Here is a 26,432-nt window from a genome sequence, read left to right on the forward strand (position 1 = left end):
AAGTAAAGACTAACAAAAAACGAATACGTATTCTTCGATCTTCTATTGAAATGCTGGCCACGACCAAACTTATAGCTGGCGCCATCTGTTGACAAGTCTGAATTGATATGAACCCAATTAAATATATATATACGCATATACTCGTATAGTCTTATATTTTAGACAGAAAATCGAAGCATTACCCGCTCAGTGGTTGGTCATTGTTTTTGAAGATAAAAACAAATATATATATACATAATTCATTGATTATGTATAGTCATTTATATATAGTATATATATCTGATCGATCTATTTATGCAAGCTCTCGCTTTGTGCATGGATTTAGGTTTAGGATTACGTATCAAATAAAGAAAACAATTTTTGAAGAACAATTGCGTTTCACAGTTTGCTTTTCCATCTTCTCGCCCTCGTCCTCGCCGTCGTCCGCTCGCGTCACTTATTTTTTGGTCATCAGCTGCGCCGCAAAGCGCCAATGGCCGGTCCTAAGAGGCGGTCGCCGTCTGCACTCGTCCAGCCTGGCTCTGCATTTGAACGCCAACATTGACGCTGACGCTTGTGGTGGTGGTGGAGGAGGAGCGGACCTGGACCTCGCGCACATAGCACTCGCGACAGACGCGCACTGCCTTCGTGAGGCCGTATTTGGGCAGTGGGGCGGTCGCATTCGAGCAGACACCGCAAAAAACGCCGCCACAGTTGCGACAGTGATGACGGCGCCGGAAGGCAGTGAAGGGCGTCTGGCAGGACATGCAACGTGGCGCCTTGCCATCGGGTATCCAGGCTGGCGGCGCAAGTGTTGCCGCGGCTGTTGCTGTCGATGTGGACGAAGGCATTTGCGTTTCGTTGTTGCTCTGCAGGCGGCGACGGCTGCTGCCGTTTCGTGTGCTCACGGGGGAATTCTGTTCGGAGCTGGAACTGGTCGATGAGGCGCTGGAGGGGGTATTGCTGCCCACGGAATTGTTGCGCTGACGCTGCAGTTGCACCTGCACTTGATGCTGGTGCTGCTGCTGCTGGTGCTCCTGCTGCTGTTGCATCTCCTGCTCCTGCTGGTGCACAGGCGCTGGCACGCTCCTGGCAATAGTTTCCTGATCACCCAGACTTCGACTGCGCGTCACATGGTTGCGAGTCGTGGGGGAACTGCTGCTGGTGTTGCTGCTGCTCGGATTATCAATGGTGTTGTTGCGCTGCATTGTGGCGCCGGCAGAGTGACGGGAGCCAGCGCTGAACACATTGTCCAGCTCTGGATTAACCTCCTCGGCTGAGTAAATGCTTTGATTGGAGCCGGCGCTCTCCTGTATCACATCGTTTTCGGAGGCACGGAACTCGAACAGCTCCGACTCCTTTGTCTTTTCCGGTATCTCGATCTGCTCCTCCTCCACGGACGACATATTCATGAGAAACACGCTGCGCAATATCTGCCGCAAGTCGGAGGCAAAGTTCGTCTGCAGCTGATCGGCAACGCCAGCAATGCACACGAATAGACGATGCAGTAGATTTTCGGTGCTCCTGGGAAACAGAGATTTAAGGGTTATTGGAGAAATTCCATTACAAAGCAAATAAAACTCACTTGAACTTGAGGCGGGCCGTGGTGTTGCGCATCGCAATCGATACATCGTCGGAGAGCGAGGATGCGGCACTAGTGTCGCCACTGGCCAGGCCCTGCTCCTGCTGTTCCACCTCCACGGTGGCCTCCATGCTGCATCGCTTACGTCCGCTGCGTGTCAGACGATGTGGATGCGGTTGATGATGGTGTGGCTGGTGTTGCAGCTGTTGCTGGTGCGTCGAGTGATGGTGATGATGGTGGTGGCGATGATGATGGCGATGACTGTGACTGTGACTGTGACTATGCCGTTGGCGGCTGCTCTGGAGGGTCTGCTGTTCCTGCTGCTGCTGCTGTTCCTGTTCCTCTGTCGATTTGATTGTCTCTCCTTGGTCTCTGTGTGGTTCGCTGTCATCGCTGCTGGCTATACGCAGCCGCTGCAATGCAGCGCTCGTACTGGGCTCCTCCTCGTCCTCCTTTCTGTGACCCTGCTGCTGCTGCTGCTGCTGCTGCTGCTGCTGCTGCTGCTGCTGCTGCTGCTCTTGCTGCTGCTGCTGCTGCTGCTGCTCTTGCTGCTGCTGCTGCTCTTGCTGCTGGTCCCCCGTTCCGTACTCATCATCATCTTCGCTGGCCACGAAGTTATCCGTGAGTGGAACCTGTTGCGGTTGCAGTAGATTTCCCAGATTCGTGTTGGGTATAAGATACCCAGAGGCACAATCCGCGGCCACAATGTCTTTGAGCAGCTGCTCCTCATCTGTATCATCCTCTGTATCCTCCAGTTCGTCCTCCTCCTCATCCTCATCTTCGTCATCGCCGTCTGACCAATCGGCTGGGGGATGTGTAGAGTTGCTGCTGGCCGCCGACGATGTCGTGGAGGCAATCGAATGCGAGGGCGTTGGCGATGGTGCCGGCGATGCTGTGGGCGTACTGCTGGCCGATAGCGACAACATGGACGGAGAGCGTGGCGGCAACGTCGTTGATTCGTTGCTATTCTGCTGATTGTTGTTGTTATTCCGCTGATCTACCAGTCGCTCCACAGTTCCAGCACCACTGCCAGGGCCAGTGCCAGTGCCACTGCTGCTGCTGCTGCTGCTCTTGTTGTTGTTGTTATTGTTGCTGCTCGTTGTCGGAGTGGAGCTATGCTCTGGAGTGGGTGCCTCTATGCTGCTGGAGCCCACAGGCACCTGAAAGGCAGAGAAAAACACCATTAAAAAACCATAAATAAAAGATATATCCGTAGGATTCCAACCTTTGTGTTGATATCCTCATTGGTGCACAAGAGTTTCTCCAATTGATAGAGCTCCTGGTTGTTGAGGTTCCTCAGGAGATCCCGTATCTTGATCAGGATCGTGCGAAACGGACGAAACATCTCCGACAGCTGATCCCCCGGCATATCCATATCGAGCGGCCCCTTGGCATAGACCACAAGCCCGGCCACAATGGCCAGACGTGGAATGGAGAACATCAGACCCGGATCGAAGGCATCCACCATATCCTGATCGAGCAGACCGATCTTCAGGGCACGCTGCAGCGTCTCCGAGAAGAGGACACCGATCCACTGCTGCATCTCGTACTCGTGACGGGATTTCACCTGCACCATGGCGCTCACGTAGCTCAGCTCGAACTCGGCAAAGAGGCGATCGAAGATCTTCAGGCTTTCGTACAGCTGCTCGGTGGTGTAGTCGTTGAGGTCCAGATGGAGGGTCTTGCTGTTGGGGACATTATTCCGCAGGCATTGATCTCTGAGGAGGACCCGCACATTGCCCAGACTCTTGGTGACGGCCTGGGCCAGAGGTCGCATCTCCTTGCTCTCCACCTCACGATTCATGATCGAAGAGCCGGCCGCCAGGCACTCGGCGCCGAACCACAGCTGTCCGGCTAGATTCTCCTGCAGCACTTCCTCGGGAAACTTGGCGCGAAATGCGCGCGGATCACGATCCTCGCCGAGCAGCTCCTCCATAATCAGATTCGTGATCGACAGCACCTTGTCCTGTAGAAGAAGAAGGGGTTTAGTGGACGGCGAGACACCTCTACACCAAGCTCCTTGTTCCTATCCTACCTGATTCTGTCGCAGTCTGCTGACCAATCGGGAGCATCGATCCGGCTCTGCCCGTCCATCGAAGCTGTCCAGTTCGCTGGCCACCGCCGTCAGCGATCGATCGGCATGGAAAAAGCGCGCCAGCAGCGACTTGTCATCGGCCTGCAAGTGCATGTGGGGGGAAATGCGGATATTTATGGATGAGTAACAAGTTCCAACGATAAGGCTTATCGCCCCACAGTCAATTGCAGTGCAAATTATTATCAAGAGGGGGTTGGGTATGGGGAGAGGGCGGGCCATCGCGCTGAACCGCAAAGAGCGTGTGACAAGTGCATGGCGGATGATACCCCGGCGTAGGCGGTGACGATGATTCACGAGATCCACTAGACACGTAGAAACGCTGTCACACAGACTGACGTTTAATTAGAGCTCCGCTTTTGTTGTCTTTTTTTGGGTTTTTTGTTGGATTTCACAACAAATCATCGAATCACGTATTCATTGTATATATAAAGTCGGTTGAGAGGTGGTATCTTTAGTAGATAGTGGACTAAACACGATCCATATGTAAAGCTTAGGATGGGGATCCCATGTATACCCGGTATTGGGAGTGTAGAGGGGTATATTCGATTTGTGTGACAACCGGAAGGAAGCGTTTCCGACCCCACTACGTATACATATATATTCCTTATCAGCATCATTAGCCGAGTCGATATAGTCATGTCTGCTTGTTCGTCTGTATTGTTTGACGCCTAGTACTCATTATTATAACCAGAAGGAGCAAATGGGCCTTTCATGGGCATACTCTGTACCAACTACTGACTGAGTATCGGGGATAAGTGTACAGCCGCTGATAAACTATCTTTGAATAGCCCTCCACTGCAAACGATCTCATCATTATTGGCATATTCACCCGAGATAGACCCAAATCGTACAGGGATGAACCCCTATTTTATCGATATTTCTGAATTCAAATCATTATTTGTTAACAGAATAATGTAACATCACATTATAGCAAAATTATAGAAGTTATCTTAAGAAGTGTTAAGAAAAAGCATAGGGTTTTCATGGAAAGACTTTTCTACTAACGATTGGGTTCCAAGGCAGATTAAAGTCAGCTTTCAAACAGCTTTAGCTTTGCTTTGGGCAGAATACCCATAATACCATAATATAACTCACAAGTGCTAGAAAGGTGCATACCATATATTTTAGTGGTACTACTTGTTCAAAGGATTGCCATAAACCTGTGACCAAATACTAACCAGAAATCTGAAAAACTACTAAATCAAACGAATTAATGGAGCAATGGAAATGCCTGTTCATGTAATGCTCTCTTGTGGGTCGTTACAAGCCGCAAGCCTCGTCTGCAGTTGAATAATCCAACAATAGAGGTGTTAACAAGCGAAGAAAACTAAAGATGATGCAATGCACTGGTCCCCCAACTTCGGTGTGGAGCCCAAACAACAATACATTTTTGTTATCGAACATGCAACACAGGGCACAGATGGTGATTCGAATTTTAATGATATGGATTCATCGGCAGAATCACGTGGCTGCAATTAAGCAGAGGAGCTGCCTGCCCAAAAGCACGAGATTCTGAGCAGCAGAGAGAGAGAGAGAGAGAGAGAAGCAGAGATCTATACAGAAGCAGGGGACAGATCCAAAGAGAGACAACAATAAACAGCGTTTTATCGGCAGTTGAACTTGTTTTCTCCTTCGCATGTCTGTGTGTGTGTGTGTGTGTGCGCTCTCTCTGCTTGATTTTTTGCTCTCTTTAAATTCGAACTACAACAAAAACGGTATAAAACGGAGTACACAGAGTGCCGTAAGATCAGAGGGGGAAAGGCCGCTTAGATCAGCTAAATATCGAGAGGGGGAGAAAGGGGAAAGGAAACAAATTGTACGAAATGTGTTTATTATAAAGGTAAACACCAACACCAATCCAAATATCGTTGACTCTTTGCCTTCAAAACTGCGCAGCAGGCGACGACGAAGCGTCACTGAGATGGAAATGGGGTTTACCAGGCTGCCAGGCCAGGGTATATTCAAGAGAAGGTGCCAGTCGTACTCTCCATTTGCATTTGCAGGATTTCTGTAGAGGTTTACTTATAACCTGATTCTATATTGGGGAACATTCGTGGAATGAAGGGCGAAAGACCGTATATTTGCTGAAAAAATTGCCCATAAGCGAACGGACAAATTTGTTTCATAAAGGACACAGACACTATTCGGCAACCACAAAAAATATGCTTAACAAAATTGTATATTTTTTAAAACAAAATTACGACAAGAAAACGAAGAAATCTGGCGGAATGTGAAAACGGGAGCCCTATTTTATGTGATTTCAAAAGTAAATTGGTAAACTTTTGTGAAAATGAAAAACAGAGTCTGGGTGAATATTTTGGTAATATTCCAATATTGTGGGAAAAACTAAAACCATTTGGGGAGGATTCCTTTATTGCTTCAAAAAACCGATAATCAGCTGTTTGTATGTGCCATTCACATGTGAACGTCGAAGAACTGTGCCCAAAAGTCTCCGCTTCGGCCTCACCTTCTTTAATTACAAACTGTTAGAACCTGATTCAAGCAAATAAATAATTCAAGGGAAATTTGTGTGCAACAACAACAAAAATGAGAACAGTTAATTACACTTTTAGCTAGATTTCCAGTTACACGATAAAGCCGCAACACAACCACCTCTTCCCACTACATATTCCGGTGTGTTGCAGGTGAATGTCTATGAATGATTCACACACAGCAAATCGATGAATCGATGCAGAAAATTGTATTCGTATTTGTAGTGGTTCGATATGATTTCGTCATATGTAAGACCATAGGCCTCAAGGTAAACCACACACACACACGAAAAAGGGTAATATGTTTTATTGATGTTTAAACAACAATTTAATGAGCAGAAAATGTTTCTGGAAATGTTTGAAGGTGGGAAACCACACAACATTCGTTTTGAAATTGAGAATACTATAGGTTGAGGCAAGGCCATGACTAGTTCAATGACTGGAGACGCACGCTTCGCTCAGTGCCACACACGTTCTCCCCCCAGCACCTCCTCTCTCGCTCGCTCTTGCCATCTCGTTCAGTTCTCACTCTCTGTCTCCGGTTCTGGCCATCATTTCCCGCTCTCTCTCTCTCTCTCTCGTTCTGGCCGTCATGACAACACTGTTTGGCCAAAACGGTGTGTTGACGCCAGTGAACCAGACTTTTTGTAAGTGTCGTCGTTGTAGCCATTAATTAGCGTCGCAATTTAGGGACAACGAAATAAAACTGGAAAAGTGAGTGGAAGTATGGCACTCTACATACGGATAAGGTACGAGTAATACAGATAACACCCACACACACACACACACACTCATATGAGCAAACAGCTAATTTATTGGAGCAGCCAGCAGTCAAAGTAATTGTTTTTTTTTTTTTTTTGCGTTCTGTCCAAATATTGATCGAAATAATGTGAAAGCTATACAGTGGGGATCTACACCCACGTTGGGGGCACAGTAATTATGGGAAAAAGTGATCCCAAGACAGTGAAAGTCTCAGAAATACTTTATTTTCAATCGAAATACAGCGAAATCTTTTGAAAGTTACCCTTAGGAAAGCTTTCTAGGGGCTTATTTGCACTGAAAATGTATCGGAAGATCAATAATCGATAAATACGTAAGAAATAATCGATATAATCATAGAACCTTTGCGCTGAATGTGGGCCCAAAAAGAGGGTTAATCGATACAAAAAAGCATATCACTGATAAAACGATAAAAATCGAAACAAGAAGGTAAACATTCATCGATAAAAATTATGCCCCTTCCACAAATATACACCAAATGTATATCGATGCAATAATCGATCAAAACTATATTAAAAAACGCAATAAATATTTATCTAAAGAAGTTTAATCGATAAAGAATCGAAAGAAGATAAACGAACCATAAATCATTGGTAAAAATGACCAAAATCTGTATCGAAAGCGGGTTAATCGAAGCAGTACGCGATGAAAATGATGTAAAAACAAATTCCACCATAAAATATCGAACAGCCTTGAATTAAATAATGCATTAAGCAACAAAAGCACTTTACATGCCTCATAAATGCATTAAAAATATTTAGCCAAATCCCAAACGTAATTAAAGAGCCGCATCACTCGACCCTCCCCTCCCTTCCCCACTATTCGGAGGAAACAACCAGCAGAAAGACAGGCAGACAGACAGACAAACTACCGACAAAAAAGTTAAATGGTAATTAAAAATTTTAAGCTCGTTTCGAGGCAAGCGGAACGCTCAACCCCACATGGTGCAGCCACGAATGGGGGGGAAGGGGGGAGGAGAATAATGAGATATGTACCTCCAAGGATACCGCCATCTTTTTGAGGCTCTCTTTTGGGCACTTGTTTCAATTTTAAATGAGAGGAAATGACGCTTTCTCGTGACTTATTCATGAGGAATATCATCGCAACGAGAGATAGGAGGGGACCCCAGACCCCATGGAAACAGTGGGAGATGTTTGCACCTCACATTTGCAAGTGGCATGCCAGTCCAACGAAGCAAACATTTGAGAAATTGATTTGCAAGGCGGAATAAACAACACTTTTTGCCAACGAAAGTTCCATCACATTTCGAAGTGAAACTTTGCTTGAAAGATTGCTTGAAATTGGAGTAATAATAAGGGGAACCACATACAACCCATTATCATATTTATTCGGGGGACTATAACATTCGTTTAGCACTCAGAAATCAAGAATTTTATCTGAAATTTACACAGATGTTCAAACATTCTAGTACTAAAAGGTTCAGCTACCTTTTCGTTCACTGCAATTTGGATTTGAAATATTTAAGGTATTTTTTTTAGAAGTTTCTAATAGTTTCTAGTAGTTTCTGGTTTCAGTTAAAACACAAAGCAGATTATTTGCATAAGGTATGAGTGGGAAATGCTTTTGTTGAGGTATTTTAATAATTGTTTCAACTGGTTTTTGTGTCCAATCAACTAATTGAAAGGCACAGGCCACATAGCCACAGAGCAAGCTTCTGTTTTTGTTTTCGGGATGATAACGAATCGAAAGGCAACTGGAAAAGAGACGAATACTGATAGTATGGCAGTGAAAACCATATGTTGGAATGCTCTGTTCACGTCACAGATAAAGGTATGCATACTACAGAAGTTTCCCCGTCCAAAGAAACCTTAAAATGTACAAGCTTTCAACTGTCTTTGATCCCAATTTCTGTGGAAAATTTCTGTGATTAAATTTGAATAGATTTCCATTTGAAATATGCCACAGGAGTGATTGCAAATAACCTTAACATTAAGGACACAATTTCTGTTTTGACGTCAGAAATGAAACGGCCTCGTGTGCCACGTGCAACAGGCGTCTGCCTGGTGGAAGCCTTGATATGCCATCGCCATCACCCATCGCCGAGGGGAACAAGGACAAAGCCAAGGACCCTGTGTCTCGTCTCTAGTCTCTTCCTCTGTGCGGCACGAGGCTTTTGTTCAAAGTTGTTGCTGACGCAAAAGGATTCCCAGCCCAGGAGTGTCTTGCACGGATGGCAGACAGCGGAACGTGACCCTGAATATTATTCTTTGTTGCTATTTTTGAGATGCGTATGGAATTCACTTTATTTTCAATCAGCCATCAATTGAGTAAAAGACTTTAACAAGAAAAAGTACTGCATCTGGAATGGGGAATATGAGGAATGAGAGGTGAAAATACGGGGCCACAGATGCCGCGACCTTCTAACGAACCAATTTGTGGACAGTCCACCTGGAGGGGGGTGGAGGCATGCCCCAGCATCCATCGGCTCGGGTATCGTTTGATACTATTCAAACGATTAAATTGAATTCAATTTCTGCAAACAAACTGCACAATTAAGTGTCGTAATTTAATTGACGGCAAATATACATATATATCGAGTACTACAAGTACGACTATCGATTGCAACTCTCCGTTTTCTATGGGTTTTCAACCCCAGCAAAACAGGCTATAAATCACTGCATCTCACGTGATAGATTCCGCTTTGAAATGCGGAATACACAGAGCAACAGTTTTTATTACAATTTACTACAAAAAACCCATAAAAAAATATGACGTTTGGGTTCACGCCCTTAAATGATATATGCATCGTTTTGCACTTGGAAAATTATATACCCACAATAGTAATTCAATAGGCAAGGAAATCCCCCCAAGGGGACCTTTCACTTATGCGAAATACGTACAGTAGGTGTGTAGGATTATTTAGGTGGAAGATCCTTCTATATTAAGGCTTTTGCTTCGCCAAAAATAATGTTGAGACTTCCTTTTTATAGAGTGCAAGGCATTCAATTACATGGGATGTGTTTCGATTCAGAGAATCAACCGAAGTCCAACTCTACTAATTTCGATTTCTATAGGTGAGAGAGCCCTTAAAGTTCGAAGTAATGTTCCGGGACTGTTTTTGGGACTTTTAGGCAATAATTGTTCAACAAATTTTAGTTCTATATTTTTAAAAGTGGCTTCCGTTTCATAGAACTGGATTCCTAGCAAAAGTTCCATAGTTCCTTAAGCCCTAAGCATTGCTCTTTAATCTGTAGACAACTTCTGTTCTACATCCCAAGATATTCAGTCTTTCAACAAAGGATAAACAATGCAAAAAGTGTTTCAGGATACACAAAACAAGCAATACAATGGAAACAATCACATGAGTGAGTAATTTATTGGATAAGGCATACTATATATCGGCTACTTTGCGTGATATATCGAGGAAATCCACACAAAAAGAAAGCATTAAGATGCTTTTACTGGGAATTTGAATGAATAATCAAATGAATATAAGCCATTACATATAGACAATTTTCACTTTTAATGATTGCCAATATTATACTGAAAAATGAGATTACAGCATCTTTCTGTGGGCATTTTTAGTAGGCTAAGGACGGGGCATACATACATATGTACATCTCTCTGTGAGACACAGATAAAGAGAAAGAGAAAAGAGAGGAGAGTGTAAAAGATTGGAAGAGAAACTGAGTCACGGTCACACAAAAATCGTACAATATAATACACTATATACACAGGGTACATATATGTATGTATAAATAAACGTGGGGAAGCCTGATAAACAGGCAAATGAATATAAACAAATCAGAAAACACAAGTCTCTTTAGGCTGGTGCCTATATTTATATATAGATTATAATTATAATTAAGATTTATAGTATATGAAGCATAGGACACAAAAAAAGATCAAAGATTGAAAATTAAGAAGTTAAGGGTTGAAAATTCCGCATGAAATAAAAATAAAAATACGGAAACACAGCAGGAAATAAAATTTAATGAAAATTAAGCAATAAAGATGGACATTTTTGAGCAAAAAAATTGAATTTCTTCAGGAAATAAATGTCAAAAATATATGAAAATTCTGGAGGAAAAAAAAAGAAAATTCTTGTTGAAATAAATGAAAGATAAAGATGAGAATTTTAGGAAGATTAAGTGAAGGAAAAGATGGAAATATTAAGAACATAAAGTGAAGAAACAAAAAAAATAAAATTCTACAGGAATCCAATGTCTAACAAAATATGAAAACTCTGGAGGAAATACATTTAAGATAAAGAAGAAAATTCTGGTTGAAATGAATGTAAGACAAAGATGGAAATTTTAGGAACATAAAGTCAAGAAAAAGATGGACATTTTAGGAAAATAAAATACACAAATAGATGACATAAAATAAAGAAAAATTTGGTCATTTTAGAAAAATAAAAGTAAGAACAAAAAAATATAATTTGAAAAATATCAGAGTAAAAAAATATTGTAGTTCTTGTGTAAATAAAAGCAAGAAAATTGTCACACAAATCAACCATAATTTTGAGAGATCTCGATCCACTTCTCAGAGGAATAATATTTGACATTTCCGCGATTCTCAAAGACAAAGACCAATCATAAACCGAAAACCGGTATAAACCCGACAAATATACCCCGTCAAGAACGAAGAGGGGGGGGGGGGGGGGTTTTGGGGGGCGGGGAGTAAGTGCAATCAACTTTCAGTCAAAGCATAAAAATTATACAAATTTCGATTCCCTTTATATCGAGGGGAACAAACACAGGAAGTCCGTTGTTGTTGCATTTAAGGATTCATTTATTTTGGGATTTAAGAGTTGGCCGAATCGACGGTTCGACGGTTGAACGAACCGCAGCAGAAATTATAACTTAATGTGCGGATCGAACCGATTCAATCCGGATCGGATGGAGGAGGAGGAGGAGTAGGGTATTATGTCATAATTTATTCCATTTCGAAAACTATACGGAAAAAAAAAATACAAATTTGCATACAAAAATGATCAAAACATAAGAAAACGAAAGGAAATGCAATAGAAGAAAGAAGAGAGAAGGGAGAGAATCAAAAGAGAAAGAGAGGTACTAGAAAAGAGTTAAAACAAAGGAAAAATCAATGCGAAAAAATTGAAAACAACTTAAACAAATCCCAATTAAATATATAAATATATATAAATAAAATAATCTCCAAAAAAAGGGAGCGAATGAGTGGAAACCAGAAAAAATTGGAGATCAAGTAATGAACAAAAAGAGAGGGAATAAAGAAAGAGAAACCGAGGAGAGTGAAGATAAACAAATGAAGAACCAAAGAGAGTTAAATATAACAAAGACAGAAAAAGAGAGTTAGCCCCGAGCATAGGAAAGAGAAATATCCCCAAAAGAGATGAAGGAAATGGGGGGGAGGTGGCGCCATCCATTAACCCCAATGCATATTCATGAGTCCCCAAAACACGACACAAAAAAAACATGTCGCAATGGAATAAATCGATAAACGTAGGCCAAAGCGAATGTTTTTTTTGTTCCCCTTTGTTTTTTCTGTTATCTCACGCCGGGCTCCGCCCAACAGGTGGGGAATGGATTGGAATGGGAATCCAGTTATATTATACGATGCCTGTTTAAGATCTGATAAATCGAACCCCGAAACGAAATCCAAAACAGATCCGCAGATAGGCTGTGGATTTCGCAAAATACCTTATTCATGAGTTTTGTGATTAACGCTTGTAGGGGGATTTTAGAGGGGGGAAAAGGGTGATCTTTATGGGGACTTTCATGGAAGAAAAGTAAGGCGCCAGCTGCAATTAGCCTTGTTACGCACACGGCATGTTTTTATACCCGATACACAAAATGAGTATTGGGGTATATTAGATTTGTGGTGAAAGTGGATGTGTGTAACGTCCAGAAGGAATCGTTTCCGACCCCATAAAGTATATATATTCTTGATCAGCATCAATAGCCGAGTCGATTGAGCCATGTCTGTCTGTCCGTCTGTCCGTCCCCTTCAGCGCCTAGTGCTCAAAGACTATAAGAGCGAGAGCAACGATGTTTTGGATCCAGACTTCTGTGATATGTCACTGCTACAAGAATATTTCAAAAATTTTCCCCGCCCACTTCCGCCCCCACAAAGGGGGAAAATCTGTGGCATCCACAATTTCGACGATACGAGAAAACTAAAAACGCAGAATCGTAGAAGATGACTATATCTTCTAGAGTGCAAAATCTGAACCAGATCGTATAATTATTATAGCCAGAATCAAGAAAACAATTTCATTTTTTCTCGCCCTGTCTCTTTCTAACACACACGTAGCATAGGCGGCTTTGCTTAGAGTAAAACATTAGCGCCTAGATCTCAGAGACTATAAAAGCTAGAGCAACCAAATTTGGTATCCACACTCCTAATATATCGGACCGAGACGAGTTTGTTTCAAAATTTCGCCACACCCCCTTCCGCCCCCGCAAAGGATGAAAATCTGGGGATATTCACAAATCTCAGAGACTATTAAGGCTAGAGTAACCAAATTTGGTATCCGCACTCCTGTTAGATCTCACTATAAAATGTTATCTCAAAATTTCGCCCCACCCCCTTCCGCCCCCACAAAGGACGAAAATCTGTTGCATCCAAAATATTGAGGATACGAGAAAACTAAAAACGCAGAATCATAGATAATGATCATATATATCAGATTGCTGAATCTGGATCAGATCAGATCATTTTTATAGCCAAAAGGAACAAATCAATTTGCACTGGCTGCGCAGCGCCCGACGTCACGCTCAGACTGATTTTCTGTCTCTCTCGCACGCACTCCTTGTCGTGTCGTTTAATATTAGCGGCGTCTGCCGGAGGAGAGCCATACTGACTTAGTATCGGGTATAACTGTAGAGTTGCGGTCTCCGCAGCAACTCACAACGTTCCCCCTCGTTTGTTTATGCATTCACTTGAGAGGCTCAAATACTCAAAAACAGTGGCGACATCTAGTGATGGATCAATTTCAGAACATGATATGGTAGTGCCCTATCCCTAGCCCTGTTCCACTATGGGTTTATTTTGTGGCGCGGTTCTTGGTTTAAGTTTTTTATTAATCTCTTTATTTCACGTCTGTTCTCTTTTCTTGTTGATTATCGAATATCGATATCCCTCTTATCGCAGTATATATCGGGTTCGGTTAGCGTTAATATCGGTAAGGGCTAATATGGGGTTGGTTAGGGTTAATATGTGTTGCCTTACAATTTGCTGTAGTAATTTCCCATAATTTTCCATTCAATATGTTCTCAATCAAATAGGTAGAGCTCCAATCTTTACCTTCAATACGCATAAGCCCCACGTTTGTCAATAAATCTTGAATCTTTTAGAGGTTTACCCATGATAAAGAAGTTCAACCGCAAAAGGCTTTCACTTTCCTTTTGCCATTTCCATATCCATACCCATTGAAGAGGTTAAAGTGCGTCGCATGGAGCCGCGAATGCCGCCACCACATGGTGTGCTCTTTCTCTGGGGGGCAGGGGGCGTGGGGTGGTGGTACGTGTGGTACGTGGGCGTTGTTTGTCCACACGCGCATCCGATCTCCCCCCCGTATTGGCGGCTGCTCTCATTGATATGCCGGACGCAAAAGAGAGTCGCGTCGCTGCGGCCTTATGCAACGTCTGTCTGATAACTGAAACGCTCTCCCCCCTGTAGGGCTCCACTCCACTCTACTCCAACGTCTGGTGGTATGGTGGTCTGGTTGTCTGGTTGTCTGGGGAGGGATTAGGTAATAAGTGGAACGGCAATGCAATCGACAATTGAAGCTGCTGCCATTCGAAAGTAGGAGAGTGGCAACGAGGCATCGATGCAGCGCCGGCGCTACTTGAAGGCTGTTGCACTTCGTGAATGTGAATGTGAAAATTTCACCGCTTTTACTTTTACCCCCACAGACTGGTCGGTCGCCTGGCCATTGGAAAAGCGTTTTTTATTTTGTATTTGGTGTCTGGTCTGCAAAAAACCGTAACGAAACAATTGACATATTGCCGGCCACTCTCGCACATTTTGGAGCCAATGAACCATCGGTTCGGATCGGATCGGATCGTTGGAGAGGAGCTACGCTTTCAGTGGTCCAACAGCCTTGGGGGGTCATTCCATTCATCCATCGAGCAATTGTGCAATGTTTGACCTGCATTGAACCTGAAATCCCAGTGGATTCCCATTGGAATGTGCCTCTAATCAGAGATCCCCCCCCTACCCAGCAGACAGACAGCTGTCCATCCATCAATATGGCACACGGAATGAAATAAATATAATATTTTTTTCATTCGGCAGGAAATTTACACACCAAATACGCGCGGATTAAGTTGACAAGCAAATATTGAAAAAGTATTCAATAAAACTCCACAGAGAGAGAAAAAAAGGGAAAACCAACGAAGCAGCAAACCAAATGCCGTGCAACAGTTGCATAATCTTATCGCAAGAAGCCAAAAGATACAGATACAATATCTACATAAATATATAAAACATACAGATAGCATAAAAGGTGGGTTGGTTGGGTGCTTGGGCGGTACGATTTTGGGGAACTTATGGAGTGGCAAAAGGGGCAAAATCCCAATCAATGTTTAAGGTTAATATTTATGGATATTCCCATAAAAAGTGGCAACACTCTTTCTAGCAATGAGGAAACATCGCGATGAAAACTCAACTAATCTCTAGATAAATTATATGTGATATACACCCCTTTTTACACCTTTTTTACAACAGCTGACAAAACAACGATCATCGCAATTGTTTTTCAACGTATCGTATCGTATCGTATCGTTTAATTATTTCCTGTAATACCTCTCAATCAATCTCAAATGACTGACAGACAGACAGACTAATAATCTAAGCCCTACATTAAGAACACGCCCTACTTTTGTGCTCTACTCTGAAAAGCTGAAACCGATTGGGGTTTTTCATTGGGGAAAATTCCATTATATTCAAGAGTCATGGGAACAGCCAAAAATTATTTATATATATATATGTATATCGAATGGGTTAACATAAAATATCGATAAAGTACTTGATATTATATTTTTTAGTTTATACTTTAAGTTGAATTCTTGATATTTTTTAAGTTTGGAGTAATTTTTCCAAGTTTTCGAAATCTATTCCCACTCAAATCGTTTGAGTTGTGTTCAAACGTTTTTTTCGAGGCACAGGCGCCTACGATACACGATTCCCGATGTACCCCTGATATTCTTTGGAATTTCACTCTTTTTATAGAACATCTCAAGAGCTGGCAGGCCTACAATATTCATGTTTTCAGCCCCCGATCAATCCCCCATGCAGTCCCTTCCTCCTCCAGCTCGTGTTGGGAGTACGTGTGTGTCGCGTTATCAGGGAGGGAGCGGCTACTGTGTGTCGCCGTTTAATGCGTCACTAAAGTCCACTACTAAGTAGGGGATCAGGGAAGCAGGGTGCCAGGGTGATGTCAGGGTATCAGGAGAGCACGCAACACTCGAACAAAGGGGCCCTGCCTGGGCCACATGAGTATTCGTATTCGTATTATCAACTAATTTTGTGTTAATTTTTAATAGATCCCCGCGCTCAGTGGAAAAGTTACACGCGAAAACAGACAAAGACACTGCCAGGCGACTGGGGACTGGCGATTGGGGGCTAATGCTTCCAGTATTTTCTTCTCTCTCTCTCTCTCTCTCTGGTGACAAGTTCTCCTCAACAACAAAATGATTATTAAATCGTTTATAACAGAAATGAAATAGTTAAGGCATTCCAACAGTGCCAGTGGGGCATCATTTCGGTGGGGATTACATTACGAATATACGATGATATCCAAGAAAATCTGTTGAAATTTAAAGGAATTCATAGTTCCAGAAGGTTCCTAGTATTACTGTTTCCATTGAAATACCACGTATGGCGAATCTCTGATTTATTTGCAAGGTTTTAAGCGGAATTTTTTCAGTGTTTCCCTAAACGACTAGATACTATCAAAGAAAAAACTTAGGGAACTCTTATATTGTTTTCTTTAGGCTAACGCTGGTTCAATGCTGGTTTCCCTTTGCTTTTGTTCCAGATTCTTCCTCCAAGATAGAAAACATTTTTTCAGCTTGAAATCTGTTTGAATCTGCAGATTTATTGCGTATCCTTTGAGTCTTCCTCAAGATGGTGATAGTTCTATCGTTTCAAAGAATTCTTTCATCAAATCATACGTTTAGGAACCCTCTATTGTAAATTCTTGGCTACTTTATTGTACCTTGTATACTATCTAAGAGAACCTTCAGGAAATTGAAAAACAATACTATGGATCAATGCTATAGATCTTGTCAAAGAGAATACTATTTCAAGTGGAAAACTCTTTCAATCTTCCAGCTTTACTGGCGGTTTTTACGCCGTCTTTATCTGTTTATCTAGAGGCTTTCGTAACACGTAGAGTCAACATTTGTGGCCCACCTCGAACGGCCTTTACTAGAACATCAACAACTGGAAAATGGGGACAGTTTTCAGAGCACAAGTCGTTAACGGTGGCGACGACGATGGCAGCGGCGACGGCGGCACATGTCAATATGGCCCAAATATTATGCACCGCAAGAAACAGGTTGTTGCTTTTGTTGGCACACGCGGCCCAGCAACAGGCAGGCACACTCGCTGATGCACTCATTCACTCACTCTTGCAGTCACTCACACACTCATGAATACTGAATACTTTTGTGTGGCATTGGATTGAATCTGTCAGACGTGGACAATGTTGCTTCTTGTTTGTGGCCATTCACAAATGCAGTTGCAAGAGTACAGTACAGTGCGTTTCATGACACACAGAGAATATACAGAGATAGATGGAATATGTACCCACAAATGTGGTTTATCCGCATGTCATGGAAGATATCTGAGAGTATCTCCATTTTACAGTTATGCAACGCACTGTAAGCAATGAGCATACCATTATGACTGACATTCGGCGGCTGTTTCTGCCTTAAAGACACTGCTTTACCTTTTCCTTTTTTTTTTGCACACTTTTCCCTACCTTTTGTTCAGACATAAATCAGGTTTTTCTTTATCGCACACATTTTTTTGTTTATGTTTTTTTTTGTTTACTCTTTATCTCGGATTCAGAAAGCGTAAATAAGTGAATTTCATCAAAATGCAAAATGATGCCAGATGCCACAGATGGCAGTCGACTAGGCGACTACCGGGTTGAAGTACCTCCGTGAACTACTCCGTCGGAGTGGATTCTCCCCCCAGTAACCTCCTTTTCGGTGGGTTATAGTATATCTTTCTGTGTGGGATATAGTATTTATATATTCGCAATATATCAGCATCTGCTATAGCTCTAATTTTCATAGGGTATAGCTTTACTTTTCTGTGGAATATACTTTTAAATCATTTTAATGTGCCTCAACGAAAACGTTCATTTGAGGCGGTTTCTGGGTATTGTTTCCCTAAACGATTAGATACTATCAAAGAAAACGATTTTAAAGCCTATGTTGTAACCTTTTCAGCTCTTATTAAAACAGGGATCCCTTAATAAAATAAAAATAAAAATTACAAATACAAAATTTAAAAAAAAAATAATAATAATTAAAAAAAAAACAATCATATAAAATTAATACAATTAATAAAAATTAATAAATTAAAAAAAATACAAAAAAATATATTAAAAAACTATATAAAAAATATATACAACAAATATATATAAAAAATTAAAAATATATATGTATAAAAAAATAAAAAATTATATATAAAAAAATAAAAAATATATATAAAAAAATAAAAAATATATATAAAAAAATAAAAAAAAAATATATATAAAAAAATAAAAAATATATATAAAAAAGAAATAAATATAAAATTAATATATACAAATTATTATAAATACATACAAAAATAAATAAATCTGTTCAGATACTCCAACAAAGCAAAGATAGAAAAACTATCTGGGATCTGTACTTTTCTGAGGGGATATTCCCCCACTTTTCTGTGGGATATTGGATATCTGCTTTTTCAATGGAAACACCTCTACATTTCCGTGAAAATTATCTATTGGGTATTTCCCTATTTATCTACCGCATATATGTCTCTACTATCCACTTCTCTAGTGCACTGGGTACTTTTCTGTACTGGATCTACCCTCCCTCCATGACCGCCTCGTTACCGCCTCCCGCCCCTTCATGGCCCTTTGCCTAAACCCAATTGTTAAACGTTTCGCATTGTTGTAATTTCCATTTTGCCCACTCATGATGTTTTCTTTATAAGAAATAAAACTTGGCTTTTTTCGGTAGACCTCAACTTTCAGAGGCCTCACAGTCAGAGTTTATTGTGTTAATGGACGATTTCGACGACGACGACGACGACGCAACAGAAAACGACTTTAATTGCACACCATTTTTACTCTTTTTTTGTACAATTTTTTTTTAGCCAACTCTGCTTACAACATGCTCTCAAAACCCGAGATACACGCGCGAGAGAGGGCGAGCGAAAGAGCCCAAAAATAATTGTACATTTGCTAGGCGCCCAATAGATTTCACTTTTTTTTTTGCTTTGCTTTTGTTTCGTTGTTGGAATTGTTGGCCATAAAACAATTCAATGCCAACTTCAAATGAGAAACAGAAGGGGGGAAAAAACAGACAGGAAAAACGCGTATAAATTTTATTAGATTTCAAGCTGAGGCATCACAGACACATATATCGAAAGATCTAAGGCGATAGTCGATTCAAGAGAGGAAACAATGAACATTAAAGAGGAAACTTTGAGAGACAGGATATAAGGCAAAAATGTTATAGGATATACAGACTGCAGCTTATCTGCTGCTACAATAATATTATTAATGTAGAAAAAATTAAAGATTTAGAGATTTTAAAAAAATATTTGGTGCGTGCAAGAGATTGAAACTTGAGATTCCATAAATAAACATGTGGTTCCTAAAGCTAGAGACTATCTGGAGGTCCAGGTGCTCACAAGTAAGTGATTTCGTAGAAATTTCCCATAAACGAGAGGATATTAGTTTTGAATGGCACCAACAGAGAAACAATTTCAATGATACCCTAACAATCCCAGTGAAAAGATTAACATCCGCGAATGTGAATGAAACGAATAGCCAATAAAATCCGTAAACACATACCCTTCCGAGTACAGGGTACAGAGAACACGATAAATATAAAGTTTTACTAATGCTTGGAATATCCCGGATGGTACCGATGGGCAATAGTCGCAAAAACCCATGTGTTAAATACTGATCAGACGACTGCCGCAACGAATGAATATCATTAGACCCCCGCACCCACTATTTGTGATATATTCACAAATCTCTAAACACACACAAACATACTCATACTGGCACTCGTGAAACGTTGATCGTTAAACATTTATAAAGCAATTGAATTGAAAATTGTTTGCTTTAGCTTTAGAGTACTTCCTATATATCAACCGTTGGCCGTGTTTCGATTACATATTTATGCAAAAATTATATATGCTATAAGGCGTGGTATGATGTAATACTATGTGGGGTCTTCCTTCTGTAAAATGCCCAAAGATTGGGCCGCTGCCTGGTAATCTGATAATCAATTAAAATCGCCTGTGGCGCGTGCCGCTGCCTTTTCGGTGCCCCATTGACTGGGATCCGTATCGCGTTTTTTTGGTTTTCGTTTTTTTTTTCTTCTGTTTTTATAGGTTGCAGGCAACGCTGTTGCGCCTCTTTCTCTCAGCCTCCACAAACCATTGTTTCGACGACTACGAGGTTCACTCGCTTGTCAGCTGTGGGTTTCGCACACAATTGCAAGGCATTCATTATACCCCTTAAAGGGAAAATATATGTGTGTACGTTTGTACTTGAAGAAGTTTGCAATGGGAGTTCCGATGAGAGCGGGAGAGGCATAGGCATAGGCATAACTAATTATTTGTATCCGGCGCGAGTACGAGTAGAGCACAAGGCTAACGTGTAAATAGTGCCTGGCTAGAGACGATGGAATCTATTGCGCGTCGCGTGTTGGAATACTTTAATTTACTTTAATATTCATATTCACATAAATATACATTGGAATAAACCAAGAAAAATGGTTATTCTCTTGAATAAAATTCCAAAATTGCTAAATTTCATCAAACATTTATTAAATTTGTCGTAAGATATTTCTGGAATTTTATCTAATTTTAAAGACAACACAGGCAACACGTTTTTTTCGATTCATTCTTTCGACATCAAAAATTAAATTCGAAATGCAAGTCGCTGTCGTCGTATTAAATTACGGTTTATCTCGATGCTCGACCAAGACAGAAGACGCGTCCTCGACAGATAGAGAGAGAGCGCATCTCTACACAAAGAAGAAAGAAAGTTGCAAGCAAAAACAAAGAAAAACCAGAAGAAGAAGAAGAAAACGAAGAAGACATCGACGACCAGGAAACGGGTGCGGAAAAACTGTGTGCAGTCAGTCAATGAATGAACGAAAGAAGAGCAGCCACCGCATAGAAGTGGAGTGGAGATGGAGGGGAAAGAAGAGTAGCGGGAAAAAAGAAAAGCAGAAATTGCCGTAGGCCTCCACAGCATTTTCTATTTCGTTTGGAGGTAAGCCGCCAGCCGCACAGCTGCTTGCACTGCTTTGCACGTTTTTTCAAGAAAATAAGGAAAACGTACCGTTATTTATGAGCTGCAATTGTGTTGAAAAGGGGGGAAATACAGGGAGGTGGGGTGTGGGGGATTAGGGGGAGCAGAGAGAAAGAAGTGTGTTAATTAACAAAAGAGAAGCAGAAAAGAGGCGGCATCCGGAAAGTGAGGCAATGAAAATGTTGTATTTCTAAATTTTTAAATCTATTTAGAGCGTAATAAATTAATAAAAGAAAAAGTTAACCACAGACGGAACTAGGAAGGGGAGACTAGAGAATTTGATAGATTTGGAGCCAAGAAACAGTTGATTCCATTTCGAAAACCTCATTTTCCGTTGAAAAATGCTTTCAAATTCAAGTATTCGAGAAAAATGTAGTTACATCTAATGGAAAATCAATCATTGGTAAGCATAAAAATGAAATTTAGTAATATCTTTGATTTATCAACATTACTCTTCTAATTATTTATTGGTTATGGTGTAGTTATAGTTTAGCCTCCTCTAACCCCCCATTTACTCGATTTGGTCTAACTCTAATTTTAAAAAGTAAAACTCTTGGTGTACAAATATGGAAACATTGTGAAATCGCTGCTTCCTTCTATTACCACTCCCATCGATCTTTCACAATCCCCATCATTTCATCAATCTTATCTAATCTAACGACGGATATGTATAGACAATCTACGGAGACCTCTTCTTGAAAAACTTGAGAACCTTTTGGAAACATCTGTTTGTTTGCTTCGTTATTTCCACAATGAGATTTCCAGCCAATGTCGACACTGACCTCCAGGTAACCCGAGGTCATCGTCGTCGTCGTATAGCACACAAACACACACACTCATACAAAAATGTAATGTAGTGTTTGCCTCCGATTGAATGGATTGTAGATTTACGTGTAAATTGCTTCAAATTTCGATTTCCTCGGAGGTACACTCAAAAATCTGGCGACGGCAATCAAAATGTCAGCGGATTGACAGATTGACGAGCGATCGGCCATCAGAAACAGAGAGGCTCGCTCCCCATGAGAAAGGGGGGCCCCTTCCCACAATTTTTTATTTTTGGAGGCGACCCTCGCTCCTCCTCCTTCTAACGGTACAACATAATCCAGGCAGCAACGCAGCAAGCGGAGAAAACGAGAAAGCTATATATAGATGAAATGTGGAATTCAGTGATGGAATCGCGTCTGAATGCCGCCGAAAATCTAAAAATAAATTACTCAATCACTGGAAAACCGAGGCTACGGATGCCCACATCAAACTACTTTGACATTGTTTTTGTTTTGTTTTTTTATATGGGAAAGTTCCAAGTTATTTTCCGTTGCACCCATAAGCACGAGTACGAGTACGAGTAGCGCGAGTATCAAGAACAGATCCGATCCAAAATTACCCCAGACGTAGATACATAAATTAGTTTTACTTGTAATTTGCAAGCACGAACACAGGCGGCGGCTGGCGCCATTTTTCTGCTTTTGTTTCTGGTGCGTGTGAGCATGTATGCGTGCGTGTGTGTGTGAGAGTGTATTTCCAATTTGAATTGAGACTGGAACGAATGCAGTGAATGCGGTTTCCACACAGACACTACACACACACACACGTACTCGTCGCACATGGTGCAAAAACAAAATGCTAATGCAACTGTTGCAGTTGTATGTGTGCCTGTGTGCTGTAGCTGTTTGCCGTGTTCTGCCAGCGTCAGCGAATTAATCATCCAGCAACGGTTAAAGCCCAGCTGGCACACAATGACCGAGCGAGAGGCAGAGCGGGAGAGGAGAGCATGCTTTGTACCAGGGCCAAAGCAAACGCTGACGTCACAGCGACACAGTTAACAAACGAACCAACACACACACATACACTGCAGAGTTGCTTTGACACCATTCGCACTGTTGCGCTGCTCTTAATTAATTACAACTCTCCCGCCTCTCTACCTCTCTCTTTATATATTTAGCCAGTGCGAGAGGTGATAAGAGGGAAACTATGATTTGGGTTATCAGAGTCACCGTTTACTGTACCTTGGGTTTGTTCAGCCACTTGCGAAATGTGTCCATCGTTGTTGTTGTGGTTGTAGGAGCGATGCAGTTGCAGCGCCGCCACAGCTGTTGATGCTCTCAATCGCTTCCTCTTCCAATGAAGTGCGTTTTTGTTGTCCTTGCACACTTGCACACGCACGCACCAACACTCAGCAGCGAACGAGTGTCAGCGCGACAGAAGATATGGAGCGGGGGAACACGAAAACCAAACAAAACAAAGAAATACACACGACCAACAACAACGGCACTACTTCTACTGCCTTGGCCACACTACGTTCAATATGTTTAGCAACTGCTGCTGCCTGCTGGCGCTGCTTTGGGCCTTTTGCGTCGCGATTCCACCTCTAAATGCACATTATTTCACTTAACACCTTTTATAATTTTTTTCCGAAATTCTGGGTTTGTCTCATGCCTAGTTGTACGACTTGTCTGGTGTTAATTTTTGACTGCCTTTTGCACTTTGCCTTTTGGATTTGACTTTTTTTTCGATTCGTAGCAGCCACAACAACACATCACACGCGTGACTTTTTCCTGCTCGCTTATTCCTTATTCCACACCACTCCCGCACATTACACTTGCAACTGCATTTCTCCAGGCGGAAATTGCGTCGATTTTGGTTAAAAATTCTTAAATATATTTAACGAAATGTGGAGAAACTGGCTTTTCGGGAGCGAAAAAACCATTAAACTCGCGCAACACTCATCCGCCCTTGCCGTTTCCGTCGTCAGCGGCGTCGTCCGTTTAGTTTAAAGTTTTTTTTTCGAATGCGAATGCCCATGTCGAGGAACGAAACAAAAACACAAAGAAGAATGGCTAAACATGGGCGAAGAGATAGAGCTGAAAGAGCAGTCGATGGTACTATCGATGAATCGATATATTTAAAAGCTGCTCGTTTAGTTTAAAGTGTTTTTTTCGAATGCGAATGCCCATGTCGAGGAACGAAACAAAAACAAAAAGCAGAATGGCTAAATATGGGCGAAGAGATAGAGCTGAAAGAGCAATCGATGGTACTATCGATGAATCGATATATTTTAAAGCTGCTCAATTTTGCGTTTCATTGATTGGTATCGGTTGTTACGCCCTAAAAATGGACAAAATCTAATTTTTCCTGAAATCCCAAATTATGGTTCCACTGGCTATGAACAAATTGCAACAATAATTTAATATGTTTTTTTTTATTATATTCTATTAAACTCTACGAGGTTTTTTTTGCTTGGAGCTGACGTAATTTTGGAGCAAATTCGTCACTTTATGACGAGCATCTCTGGCTACCGCTGGAGGCATATCATTTAAAAGAAAGTCCCAGTAGGTCAATACTTCAATATTTTTAAATGGGGGCTTTTCTTCGACTTCTTTTGCCTGTTTTACGAGATCCTGGAGAATGTTTACTGTGGCACTGGAATTCGAAGTCGTACCATGCGATGGACTTTTTTTCGGCTGTCAAAAGGGTATTGGCTCAGCATTTAAGCAATCAATGATCGAAATTGTACTTACAATTGAGCAGTTACTGAGGGACAACGAACTCTCCTCTATATCAGTCATGTTGGAATTATAGGCTATTGGACTGTACTCCAAATTTTTCTTCAGTTCAGTTTTAATGTGTTTTGAGTTCGTACTGCCGGAATTCGAAGCATCATCTTCATCATTCTGATCCTCCGGTTGCTCATTGAGATATAACATTTCGGTGTTTGGCCTTTTTTTGCTTTTTGCTACAGGTTGGTTGCCAAGAATGGCATCCATTTTCTCAAAGTACTCCCACTTAGAGACCCTGTTATCGCTCTTGATCTTTTCATACGTCTTCTTCAAGTTCCTATACTTCCTGTCAAGTTGCTCGGGGATTAGGTCGTTATATCCATGCTCTTCCATTTCTAGCACAATGCTCTGCCACACTTCCCTTTTTTTTTTCATCGGATTCTGAAAATTTTGTATCCTATCCAAAAGCATTCGGAGTAGTAGCTGTGTGGTATTCGAGTTCCACATTCTCTCGTCATCTGCAAAAGGGATTATTAAATGATTGACCACCAAATACCACAATACGAAGATTTTGCATGTGGGACTAAAAACCTATTCTATTGCGGGATTTTTCCAAGACTTGGGACCGCGGCCTGTTGCCTACTCAGCCTACTTTTGCAGCAAATAATACAGTCTTTGGCAAAAGTCATACAGGCGTATGATTCAAAACGGAATGTATGCCTTGCCATATTTTCTTCGAGACTGGCAGCGCAATTTTTAGAGGCCAATAAAGGCGGGTCCAGCGAAAATTTTAATGCAATTTTTTCCTGATGCACTATCTTGGTACAAAATTACTTACTTGATTGCACGCAATTACTTTGCTCCATTTAAAAAAAAAAACACCAGCATGAAAACAAACAATTACCAGACTGTCAGCTGTTATATCGATATCGAAAACATTCCAGCGCTTGGTATTTTAGTACCAACCAATGATTATTATAATTCCGATTACATCTTTTTGATGAACGGAACTGATACGTTCACAAATTTCAGGTATCATGATCAGTGATCATATAATTTTTGTGATCAATGCTCAGAGAGCATGTTATGCGTTTATCAGAAGAAACCGTTTCTATTGCTACCCAGCAGAAATTTTATTTCGACATATTTCTCTCATAAATCAAGTAATTTTCGTTGGTTCACCCAACATAAATAACTAGTTCAGAATGAACCAAGGGGCTCATCTCTATGAAATATATATGATCTAGTGTGGCTGCATTTCAAAATCAATTTCGATAGATACATTTTTTTAGACCTTCTTTGTTTAAACCTTATTTGAGCCACATGATTAGCCACCAATCATGATTGAATCAAGTGCTTAAATCAAGGGGCTTAAGTGGGCTAAGTTCGTTTTTCATCGGTATATTTACGGTATATTTTGAAAATGAGACGGTTTGTTTCGGTATATTTTAAGGTTCCGGTTCCGATTTATTGATATATCGTAAACTTGAGCTTTTTTTAGTTA

General features: G+C 41.3%; 2 protein-coding genes across 3 annotated transcripts; both read right to left on the bottom strand.

The window, feature by feature from the left end:
* Positions 1 to 225: 225 nt before the first annotated feature.
* On the bottom strand, positions 226 to 24,264 carry LOC108155604 (lateral signaling target protein 2 homolog). Its single transcript, XM_033389819.1, has 5 exons — positions 23,438 to 24,264; positions 3,597 to 3,737; positions 2,787 to 3,527; positions 1,565 to 2,721; positions 226 to 1,503 (listed from the first exon to the last, which is right to left on the bottom strand). The coding sequence occupies exons 1-5, from the start codon at positions 23,471 to 23,473 to the stop codon at positions 483 to 485; spliced, it is 3,096 nt and encodes a 1,031-aa protein (XP_033245710.1). The 5' UTR covers positions 23,474 to 24,264; the 3' UTR covers positions 226 to 482.
* Positions 24,265 to 24,620: 356 nt separating this feature from the next.
* Positions 24,621 to 25,874, bottom strand: LOC108155599. 2 transcript variants are annotated; one of them, XM_017286521.2, is made up of 3 exons: positions 25,767 to 25,874; positions 24,950 to 25,446; positions 24,621 to 24,892 (listed from the first exon to the last, which is right to left on the bottom strand). In XM_017286521.2, exons 1-3 carry the CDS (start codon positions 25,792 to 25,794, stop codon positions 24,644 to 24,646), a joined length of 774 nt encoding a protein of 257 aa, XP_017142010.1. In that variant the 5' UTR covers positions 25,795 to 25,874; the 3' UTR covers positions 24,621 to 24,643. The 2 variants fall into 2 exon arrangements, with proteins under 2 accessions (XP_017142010.1, XP_017142011.1); XM_017286522.2 differs by lacking the exon at positions 25,767 to 25,874 and adding an exon at positions 25,520 to 25,596.
* Positions 25,875 to 26,432: the final 558 nt, after the last annotated feature.

This window comes from Drosophila miranda, chromosome 2, assembly GCF_003369915.1.
Source record: "Drosophila miranda strain MSH22 chromosome 2, D.miranda_PacBio2.1, whole genome shotgun sequence".
Lineage (NCBI taxonomy): Eukaryota > Metazoa > Arthropoda > Insecta > Diptera > Drosophilidae > Drosophila > Drosophila miranda.